Source organism: Capricornis sumatraensis, chromosome 4 (genome assembly GCF_032405125.1).
Source record: "Capricornis sumatraensis isolate serow.1 chromosome 4, serow.2, whole genome shotgun sequence".
Classification (NCBI taxonomy): domain Eukaryota; kingdom Metazoa; phylum Chordata; class Mammalia; order Artiodactyla; family Bovidae; genus Capricornis; species Capricornis sumatraensis.
Window position 1 is genome coordinate 102743537 of NC_091072.1, and position 11925 is coordinate 102755461.

Sequence of the window (11925 nt, forward strand, 5' to 3'; positions counted from 1 at the left end):
AGTTTTCCTAGATTCAACTAGTATTTATTTTGCTGGGGTACTACATACTTATGTTCTGTTTTTCTCTTGTCCTTTCTTTGCCTTCATCAGTAGTTCCTAGAGAAGTGGCTTCTGTAGGTGACTAATTGGGATTGAATCAAATGTCCCTTTAATATGAAATCTAAAGTATCAGAATTTAACTGTAGGTTTTAATTCACTTCACTGGTATACTTTTATTTTGATGAAGTTAACTAAACATGAGTGAATTATTTTTGAAATCTGAACCAAGGATTTATTTAATTTATTTAACAATGGACAAATTGGAATCAGTTGTAATTGAATGGGAGTTTGTAAATAAGACTGAAAAAAACCACCTCTTATAGATTTTGTAGGTCTATTTCCAAAATGGAGGTGACTTCGATAATAATAGTATTTGCAGCAGAGTTCTAGAGCATATCTTCAAACTCAGGCAAATGGTTATGTTTGTGCACATGTATCCTTTAATATATCATATCTTAAAGATAAATCTATTCCTGTAGTTTCTTATTTTTATACCTTTTTATTGCAAGAAATTGTTCTCCATCACAGAGGAGAAATGAAGAACCATACAAGGCACACAGAGTTTATCCCTCTGGGACTGACAGATGATTCTCAGTTACAGATCCTAATTTTTTTGTTTCTGCTTCTAAATTACTCGTTGAGTATGATTGGAAACTTAACCATCATTGCCCTCACTCTGTTGGATCCCCATCTCAAGACCCCAATGTATTTCTTCCTCCATAATTTCTCTTTCCTGGAAATTTCATTCACAAGTGCTTGCATCCCCAGATTCCTAATCATCACTGTAAACAGAGAAAAGACGATTTCTTATATTGGTTGCAGGTCTCAGTTATTTTTTTACATATTCTTGGGAGTTACAGAATTTTTCCTTCTGGCGGCTATGTCCTGTGACCGCTATGTTGCCATTTGCAAGCCTTTGCATTATACATCCATCATGAGCAGCACAATATGTTATCAGCTGGTACTCAGTTCTTGGGCACCTGGCTTCCTGGTCATTTTCCCTCCATTGATTTTCGATCTTTACCTGGACTTCTGTGCATCAAATGTTATTGATCATTTCATTTGTGATATTTCTCCCATCCTACAACTTTCTTGCTCAGACACACATTTACTAGAAATGATTGCATTTTTATTAGCTGCGATAATCCTCGTGGTCACACTGCTATTGATAATTCTTTCTTACTCTTATATCATCAAGACAATTCTAAAATTCCCTTCAGCTCAACAAAAGAAAAAAGCCTTTTCTACCTGCTCTTCTCACATGATTGTTGTCTCCATCATTTATGGTAGTTGTATATTCATCTACATAAGAAAGTGAAAGTGAAGTCGCTCAGTCGTGTCCGACTCTTTGCGACCCCGCGGACTGTAGCCTACCAGCCTTCTCCGTCCATGGGATTCTCCAGGCAAGAATACTGGAGTGGGTTTCCATTTCCTTCTACAGGGGAATCTTCCCGACCGAGGGATGGAACCCAGGTCTCCCGCATTGGAGACAGACGCTTTAACCTCATAGCCACCAGGGAAGATCATCTACATAAAGTCCTCAGCAAATGAAAGGATCACTTTAAGCAAAGGAGTGGCTGTATTAAATACTTCAATTGCCCCTTTGTTGAACCCATTCATTTATACTCTGAGGAACCAGCAAGTTAAACAAGACTTCAGAGATGTATTTAGAAAGATATTTTCTGCTTCAGACAAGTAATACTGTTTATTGAAATAATCAACATGAAACATAAAAGAAACATTGAACAAAAACACTTTTGATGTTTCTAGTACAAGAATTGATCTCTAATATTTAATTTATTATATCACTTATGCTTACCTGAGCTTAGAAATTAGAAACCCTTTCCATTCTATATATCTGAAGTTAACTTTCTGTTCTTCAAAATGAAGTATTTCTGTGTTAGAAATATAAAATTGCACAATTTATTTTCTCTAATAGCATGTTAGAATAAAATGAATGGAGGGATTTGATTGTATTATGGAATATAAGTTTTTGGTGTATTGTATTCCTTAAGTAATTTAAATGAATGTTCCATGATTCATTTAAAAGCCATAGTTTTAAAAATTCTTAAGCTGAATTATTAAATATGCTTAAGATGCTCCAAGAGAACTTAATCTTTAAAAGTGTAATGTAGAGTATTATTTTGTAAAGGTTTTTTGAATCAATTTTAAAATTTTTGTCAGCTTAGTAAACAAGAATAATTTCCTATTTTTAAATGGAAGCATGGTTGATTTATAATGTTGTATTAGTTTCAGGTGTACAGCAAAATGATTAAGTTACGTATGTTCTTTTTTTCAGCCTCTTTTCCCTTGTAGGTTATTTCAAAGTATTGCACACAGTTTCCTGTGCTGTACAGTAGGTCCTTGTTGGTTATATATTTTTATTATAGCAGTTGCATATATTATCACAAACTCCTAATTTACCCTTCCTTTGCTCTTTGGTTAATGTAAGTTTGTTTTTTGTGTCTGTGAGTTTATTTCTGTTTGGTAAGTAAGTTAATTTGTATCATTTTTTTTTAATCCGCATATAAGCAATTGTGTGTCATGACTGTGTGCTCAGTTGTGTCCAACTCTGTGCCTCTGTGGACTGTACCCACCAGGCTCCTCTGTGCATCTAATTTTCAAGCAAGAATACTGCAGCGTGTTGCCATTTCCTACTCTAGGACATCTTCCTGAACTGGGAAATCAAACCTGCATCTCCTCTGTCTCCTGTGTTGCAGGCAGATTTTTACCACTTGAGCCAAGTCATATGATGCTTGTCTTTCTCTGTCTGGCTTACTTCACTCCTTGTGATAATCCCTAGGTCCATCCATGCTGCTGCAAATGGCATTATTTCATTCTTTCTTGATGGTTGAATAATATTTCATTGTGTGTATATGTACCACACTTTTTTTATCCAGTCATTTGCTGATGAGCGTTTAGTTTGCTTCCATGTAAGGGCTGTTATAAATAGTGTTGAAATGAATTTTGGGGTGCATGTGTCTTTTCAAATTTTACTCTGGGTATGTCCCCAGAAGTAGGATTGCTGATTCATACATTAGCTCTGTTTTTAGTTGTTTTAGAAACCTCCATACTGTTTTTCAGTGACTGCATCAACTTACATTTCCATCAACAATGTAGGAGTGTTCTCTTCTCTCCACACCCTCTCTAGCATTTATTGTTTGTAGATTTTTTGATGATGGCCATACTGACTAGTATGAGGTGGTACCTCGTTGTAGTTTTGATTTGAATTTCTCTAGTAATCAGTATTTTCAACATCTTTTCATGTGCCTTTTAGCCACCTGTATGTCTTCTTTGGATTAATATCTATTTAGATCTTCTGCCCATTTTCTGATTGGGTTGTTTGTTTCTTAGATAGTGAGCTGTGTGAGCTATTTATATATTTTTGGAAATTAATCCTTTGTTGGTCACATCACTTGCAAATATTTCCCCCCATTCTACTGGTTTTCTTTTCCTTGTGCTTACTTTTTCCTTTGCTGTGCAAAATCTTCTAAGTTTATCTGGGTCCCATTTGTTTATTTCTGTTTTAATTTCCATTACCATTACTATTTCCATTCCATTACCATTTAATTACCATTTCCGTAAAGTAGGCCTGCTGCCTAGGTCCACCAGGGCTGACCTGGTGCCTGTGTCTGCAGGTGTGTGCCTGGAGCTTGGGTCCACTGGGGCAGGTCTGACATCTGAATCCATTATGGCAATCCTGGCACTCAGGTGCCCAAGGATGATCTGGTGCAGGATGGAGCATGAGCCTGAGTCTGCAAGAGGTGGTGGGATGCTGTGTTGAGCCTGATGCCCAGGGATGGACCTGCTCTGGAGCCTGTGGGGACCATCCTGGTGTTGGGGTCCACTAGGGTGGTCTGGCACCTGTGTCTCTGGAAGCATGCCTGGTCTTAAACTGTGGTATTGTTTCTGGAGCCTGGGTACATGGGGGTGGACCTTCAGCCTAAGTCTGTGGGGAACATTCATGGAGAATGGGAACACAAGGGCAAGTCTGGATCTTGGACCCACATGGGCTGGTGATGTTGGAGCAGGCCTAGAGCTTTGTGCCATGGGCCCAGCCTGGCATAGGAGGTAGCTGTGTGACCCTGATGCTGGGGTCCACAGTGAGGTCAGTTTCTCAGTGCTATCTGTAATGCTGTCTCCCAGGCTACAGCCCTCATTATGCCCCAAATGAAACAACTCACAACTCTCATGTTGTGCATTATTTTTTAGGTCGACAATACTCTTTTCAATAAGTGGTACTGGACTTCAGCATCAAGGTCTACCAGATGGTGAGCCCAGAACCTCTAGGAGGGCTGGGTGGTGATGGGCTTTCCCTCTCAAAGCCAGTCTATAAAGCTTGGAAGTGGTGCTCACTTCTTCAAATGTACAGACATCAACAAAGGCCTCAGACATCCCAAATAATCAGGGAAACATTACACCAAAAAAAAAAAAAAAAAAAGTGCTAGTAAGCAATCCTAACCAAATAGACCTTCTCTGTATTCAGCTTTCTTAGTCTTCTTTCTCTCAAGCTACAATGCTGCACCATTTCACTTTTTTCACCTCCATTTTAACAGGATGCTACTCGTTTCATGTATAATATTATACATGTTTCTGTGCCATTCTCCCAAATCATCCCACCCTCACCCTCTCCCACAGACGACCCAGAGGGATGGTATGGGGAAGGAAGTGGGAGGGGGATTCAGAATGGGGAACACATGTATACCTGTGGTGGATTCATGTTGATGTATGGCAAAAGCAATACAGTATTGTAAAGTAAGTAACCTCCAATTAAAATAAATAAATTTATACTTAAAAAATAAAAGGATGCTACTTTTCAACACAATAAAATCTCAGTAGCTTGAATAGTAATTACTTAATATCATTGTTTTGATGGGCTTCCCAGATGGCTCAGCAGTAAAGAAAACGCCTACCATTTAGGATACGCAGATTCGACCCCTGGTTGGGGCAGATCTCCTGGAGGAAGAAATGGTAACGTACTCTTGTATTCTTGCCTGGAGAATCCCATGGACAGAGAATCTTGGCGGTAGAGCCCATGGGATTGCAAAGAGTTAGACGTGACTGAGAATGCACTGCATGTGTGACACTTAAAATTCCACATATAAAGAAATTGGAGCAAATTTTGGCTCCTATACTTTCTGAATTTTACATATTGATGTCCTGAACTTGTTCTTGTTTTAACATATAGCTTTTACAGGACATTATCTAAATTAAGTAATTAAAATTATTTGTCTCTTTTGCTATTATGTATAATAGATAATTATATTCATCATATATTAACTTATTAGCTGCACATTTCTAAGTGTCACATAATTACTCTGGTTTCAATGACTACTTTAGAGTCGCTTGTGCAGATTTGTTTATTCAGATATTTTTCATAGTAATTTTAGTACCTAAGAGCTCTCTGTTGTATGTTTCATGAGGTCATGTTGATGATTTATGTTTCAAAGTTGCAGGGAGATGATAACTCCAATTTTATCTTATGTTCTTTCTTACCAAAACATAAATTCTTTAATATGCTGCAATAGGACAGATCATGCTATTTAAAGTCTATTACATAAATTCTGAAATGTTTAGACAGTAGTTTTTCTTTGATATCAATAAAGAAATTTAGCAGAGGTAATTAGGCATATTGATAACTTAAGAGTGTATTATTGCAGGTAAAGATCTCTCCTACTAGCTGGTGTGTATACTTTCAATTACAGTGTCTTTCAATTACTTTCATTTATCTTTCAATTACAATGCCTTTTCCTGTCCCTTCTCCACCAAAACCACATTGCTGCTTGATAGGTAATGTACTGTAGCAGATTAAACATGACTTGAAATTAAAATCCAGACTCCATGTTTGCTACCTGTAATATATTGGTTAATTTACTCAGTATTCTTCTGTCTACATTTTAATATAACTTAAACATATTTATGGGATTGGTAAAGGCAGAATTATGCCAATTGAAATAATTTAAAATAATATTGCCATTTCAAAGTCCTCTTTACAATTAAAAATGAATCATTTCTGAGGTTTTCATTTAATATTAGGCAAAATTTTTCAAATTTTTAAAACGGGTTTTTTTTCTTTTGTCTTTTTTGTTCCTTAGTCAGTAGAAGTAATGTTTACTTTCAATGAAAATAACGAAAAAGTGAATATATTACCAGGGAAGGTTTTCTTTCTTTCTTCATTCCTTCCTTCTTACCTTTTTATTTATTTTTTTCTTGACAAGCACACTGTTACTTGCTTCAAATTCTAACTTATCAAATTTAGCAATATTATCTTCAATTGTCCCCTTGATCATAATTCCAATATTTACTTGCTTATGTAACTTTCTATTTCTGTTGTTTAAGATATCTCTGATATCTTTTAAAATCAGTCAGTTGCCCTGTGTTAACGTGTAGTTGTTTTATGAGCATTTAAAATTTGATGTTCTAAATCACTCATACATCTATTCTAATTTTGTAACTCATAATAAGTGATGTTATTTTAAAATTTCTTTTAAATTAGATGCATCCCTTTTAAGTGAATAGAAACTATATAGCTAATGCATCTTATTAGTGATTGTGAAGATTCTTCCATTTTTTAGAACTCAGATCATTGTGAAACTCCCATTGATATATATTTATTTCCTGTTTGTTGTTTCAGTATTTTAATTAGCCTGGAATACCTATTTGGACAAATTTATTTTTAATACATGTTTATTGTTTTTGACTTTTGTTTTATTTGATTCTTAGATTTATGGTCTTAATTCTTATAACTGTATTTTAGAGTACTATTAGTAAAATTAGTATTATTATTACCTAATGTATCTTCTGTGTATCTTATATACTTTAAATATTATTACTTTACTACTTCGCTTAGATCATTGAAGAAAAGACTAGGTCAGAAGTGGAGACAAGTTTAATTACTTGGAAGTATATTTTATAGTTTCACAATAACAGAAAACACCATGTATGAGTTTGGTTTGACAGAAGTTCGATTAAGGTGAGATTCTGTTCAGTTCAGTTCAGTCACTCGGTCGTGTCTGACTCTGTGCAACCCCATGAATCGCAGCACGCCAGGCCTCCCTGTCCATCACTAACTCCTGGAGTTCACTCAGACTCACATCCATCGAGTCAGTGATGCCATCCAGCCATCTCATCCTGGATCATCCCCTTTTCCTCCTGCCCCCAATCCCTCCCAGCATCAGAGTCTTTTCCAATGAGTCAACTCTTCACATGAGGTGGCCAAAGTACTGGAGTTTCAGCTTTAGCATCATTCCTTCCAAAGAACACCCAGGGCTGATCTTCTTCAGAATGGACTGGCTGGATCTCCTTGCAGTCCAAGGGACTCTCAAGAGTCTTCTCCAACACCACAGTCCAAAAGCATCAATTCTTCAGCGCTCAGCCTTCTTCACAGTCCAACTCTCACATGCATAGAATGCAGTATAAAATGTGTTTGAGAAGGATAAAGTGATGAACTTATAGGTACAAAGCAATGAAATAATTAGAAGCTGTAGTTAAGTATTTAGAAAATTTTCATTTTCCTCTGATTGATGACAATTTGGATTCTTTTGAGAGAAATGTAATCCTCTTTATGGAGTTATTGAAAGCTTGCTTCACTTGCTTACTCCTCAGGGTGTAAATGAAGGGGTTTAACAAAGGGGCTACAGCAGTGGCGGGCACTGAGACACCTTTATTTATGGCCACCTCTTCCTTGAGGGCTTGACATAGATGAATATGCAGCTTCCAAAGGTGATGGAAACTACAAACATGTGGGATGAGCAGGTAGAAAAGGCCTTTTTCCTGTGCTGGACTGAGGGAAACCTCAGAATTGTCCTAATGATGTATGTGTAGGACAGAAATACACACACTAGGGTGGTAATGAGGGCAAATACAGCCACAAGGATAACCATTTGTTCTATTACCTATGTATCTGAGCATGAGATCTTTAGGAAGGGACCTGCATTGCATCTAAAATGATCGATGGCATTGGAATCATGGAATTCCAGTTGGAGACCCAAGCTAAGGGTGGGACAATGATCATCAAACCTGAAACCCAACAGCTGAGGACTAAGAAGGTGCAGACTCTATTGTTCATGATGGTCATGTAATGTGGGGGTTTACAGATGGCCACATAGTGGTCATAGTACACTAGTACATAGTACATAGGTTGCCAGCAGAAAAAATTCTGTTGCTCCAAACAGAATAATAAAAACTTTTGACTTGTTCAAGCATTGTAGGTGATGGTATTGTCCCCAGCTGATATACTGTACAGAAACCTAGGAATACAGACAGTGGTAAATGAGACTTCCAAGAAGGAAAAATTTCTGAGGAAGAAGTACATAGGAGTTTTAAGATGGGAGTCTACCAGTGTGAGAGTGATAATCATCAAGTTCCCTGTTACACTCAAGAGGCAAGTGAGAAATAGAAAGATGAAAAGCACGATTTGCAGTTGTGGGTCATTTGTCAGTCCCAGAAGGATGAAAGTTGTTATTGCTCTGTGGTTTTTCAACCACTGAGTTTTGAAATCTACCCAATTGACAAGTGAAAATCAAAGAAATTTTATGAGGAGGTTGGTATATGAATTCTGTAGCAAAACACTTTGTAGTTAGAGCTAAACAAACCAGTCTATGTTTACTTATCCCATCACATCAGTCTACATTTCTTTATGCCTTCACATTGGTCTACATTTAGTTAGCCTTTCACATTATAATCAGGATCATCACTGTTCTGATGGTCTTTCTGAATTTACAAGTGTGAGAGTGGATTATTCCTTTAGGATTTATGTTATTATCAAACCAACTTTTTCTCAGATCATTGCCCCTCAAAATTTACAAATGTTTTGTTAATTCATGACATGGACTAAATTTACAAAAAGGTAGGGAAAAAAGATGATATTACTTCATGTGTATTTAACCTTTTTTTTTTATCCAAGACAAACCTTGGATATGGGATGTATCCAGACGATGAAGATGAATTCTCTTCAACTGTTAGTTTCCAAGGATTCTTTAAAGAGTAAGATGCATTTCTCCTGGAAAACAGAGAACAAAAATGACAAAACACAAGCCTGGGTCCTGATGTTTTCCTCTGTCCATTTGTTTTTTCCTACTTGTTTTCCTATTCTTAATTCATAGTTGGTTTCAAGCACTACTACTATCTGTTGGAGAAGGAAATGGCAACCCACTTGAGCATTCTTGCCTGGAGAATCCCATGGACAGAGGAGTCTGCTGGGCTACTGTCCTTGGGGTCGCAAACAGTTGGACATGACTGAGAGACTGAACACTCATTTTATCTGTAGTGTGAAGAAAGATTGTGTTATTTGGAAAAGAAATATGCTCATGTGCATTCATGTTAGTTTTCAGATAACTGGCTGTGGCTCCTGAAGCTCTGAAGTGACAGCTCTTTAAATATCATCAAAATTATTCTTCCACACTGGGCCTACTTTTGTTATATTTTCAATGCCTTTGACAAGATATTAGTGTCTTGTCTTCTCATCTCATCACTGCTCAGTTTATGCTTTAAGCTTCTTCAACCTGACCTTCAATTCCAATGACTCTTTGCTCTTCTAACACCTATAAAACTTTTATTACATTTGAAATCAATGGTGCCATTTTGTAGCTGTTTTACCTGGAGTCAAATGTTCTTTAAATTAAATTTCAGTCATTTTTCACGTCAGAGTACTAACCACTACTATGATCATGGGCAAGCAACTGGGGACCCAATTAGTCATTTTTCAAAGGGATCCCATACCATTCTGATATTTCTAACTTTGAATCTTTTTTCACACAGACATGAGTTTGAACAAACTCTGAGAGACAGTGAAAGACAGGAAAGCCTGGTGTGCTACAGTTCATGGGCTTGCAAAGAGTTGGACATGACTTAGCAACTGAACAGTAACAGTTTGGTAGGTAGGTTATATTTTCAGAATTGGACATGACTTAGTGGCTGAACAACAACAATGCCTTCTGAATATACAATGATAGACTAGTATCCATATATGTATTTGCACTTAGGACACACACAACTTTTTTGTAAATGTGTTGTTATTTCTAGGGTACATGGTTCCTCTGTGAATTTTTAATTTTTTAAATTGTAGCAAATCTCCAAAAGTGTTCCCACTATATTTATTGAAAAAAATTGCCTGTAAGTGGACCCACACAGTTAAAAATCTCATTATTCAGCAGTCAAGTGAACAATATTAGTTGTATATTAGTGCTGTATTGGTTTCTTTTGTACTGATTCTCTATTAGGAGCCAAATATAGAAAAGACTTTTCATAACCCCTGGGAGGTGGGAGTACAGTTGAGTTTTTTTTTTCCCCACAGTTTTTTTTTTTTTAAATTGGAGGCTAATTACTAGTGTTTTTGCCATACAGTGGCATGAATCAGCCATAGGTGTACATGTGTTCCCCATCCTGGATCCCCTCCCACCCACCTTCCTCCCCATCCCATCCCTCTGGGTCATCCCAGTGCACCAGCCCTGAACACCCTGCCTCATGCATTGAACCTGGACTGGTGACCTATTTCACATATGATAATATGCATGTTTCAATGCTATTCTCTCAAATCATAGTAGAAATCTCAGGAGTTTGGAATCAGACACACTCGAAAAAGAACTTGGACTTATAGAGATCCATAACAATATTCAGTAAATTATCAACTTTATAGTTATTATTAAACCGTTATTCATATTGCAAAATAGTTTCCTGCTCCATTTTCACAGCCACTGATCTCATTGTCTCATGAACTGACTATGACTAAATCAGTTATACAGTTAATATTGTTTCTCTTACTAGAGAAGCAATATTATTTGGAAAGGAGAACAAAATGTTAATTCTGATTGTCTTCAGTTCAGTTCAGTTCGGTTCAGCTCAGTAGTGTCCAGCTCTTTGTGACCCCATGGACTGCAGCACTCCAGGATTCCCTGTCCATCAGCAACACCCGGAGTTTACTCAAACTCGTGTCCATTGAGTTGGTGATGCCATCCAACCGTCTCATCCTCTGTCATCCCCTTCTTGTCCTGCCCTCAATCTTTCCCAGCATCAGGGTCTTTTCCAGTGAGTCAGTTCTTCGCATCAGGTGGCCAAAGTATTGGAGTTTCAGCTTCAACATCAGTCCTTACAATGAACATTCAGGACGGATCTCCTTTAGGATGGACTGGTTGGAACTCCTTGCAGTCCAAGGGACTCTCAAGAGTCTTCTCCAACACCGTAGTTCAAAAGCATCAATACTTCAGGGTTCAGGTTTCTTTATAGGCCAACCCTCACATCCATACATGACTACTGGAAAAACCATAGCCTTGACTAGACAAACCTTTGTTGGCAAAGTAATGTCTCAGCTTTTTAACATGATGTCTAGGTTGGTCATACTTACTGACTTACTGACATACATACTTACTCCTTTTCTTCCAGGGAGTAAGTGTCTTTTTATTTCATGGCTTCAGTCACTATGCAATGATTTGGAAGCCCAAGAAAATAAAGTCTGCCACTGTTTTGCCATGAAGTGATGGAACTAGGCGCCATGATCTTAGTTTTCTGAATGTTGAGCTTTAAGCCAACTTTTTCACTCTCCTCTCACTTTGATCAAGAGGCTTTTTAGTTCCTCTTCACTTTCTGCCATAAGGGGGTGTTATCTGCCTATCTGAGGTTATTGATATTTCTCCTGGCAATCTTGATTCCAGTTTGTGCTTCTTCCAGCCCAGCATTTCTCATGATGTACTCTGCATATAAGTTAAATAAGCGGGGTGACAATATTCAGCCTTGACATACTCCTTTTCCTAATAGGAACCAGTCTGTTGTTCCACGTCCAGTTCTAGTTGTTACTCCCTGACCTGAATACAGATTTCTCAAGAGGCAGATCAGGCGGTCTGGTATTCCCATTTCTTTCAGAATTTTCCACAGTTTATTGTGGCCCACACG

The 11925-nt window shown here is 37.4% G+C and overlaps 1 protein-coding gene and 1 pseudogene across 1 annotated transcript; one reads left to right on the forward strand and one right to left on the reverse strand.

Annotated features, from left to right (window-relative positions):
* The first annotated feature begins 574 nt into the window (after positions 1-574).
* On the forward strand, positions 575-1738 carry LOC138078370 (olfactory receptor 6C70-like). The gene is made up of 2 exons (XM_068971084.1): positions 575-1345; positions 1571-1738. Exons 1-2 carry the CDS (start codon positions 575-577, stop codon positions 1736-1738), a joined length of 939 nt encoding a protein of 312 aa, XP_068827185.1.
* A 5807-nt stretch (positions 1739-7545) lies between these two features.
* LOC138078673 (olfactory receptor 6C2-like) lies at positions 7546-11398 on the reverse strand (annotated as a pseudogene).
* Between the last annotated feature and the right edge of the window lie 527 nt (positions 11399-11925).

Coding starts and splice junctions, on each gene's coding strand:
- LOC138078370 (XM_068971084.1), top strand. CDS start 575: ATGAAGAACCATACAAGGCACACAGAGTTTATCCCTCTGGGACTGACA. Junction 1,346..1,570: donor GTAGTTGTATATTCATCTAC/ATAAGAAAGTGA, acceptor AAGATCATCTAC/ATAAAGTCCTCAGCAAATGA.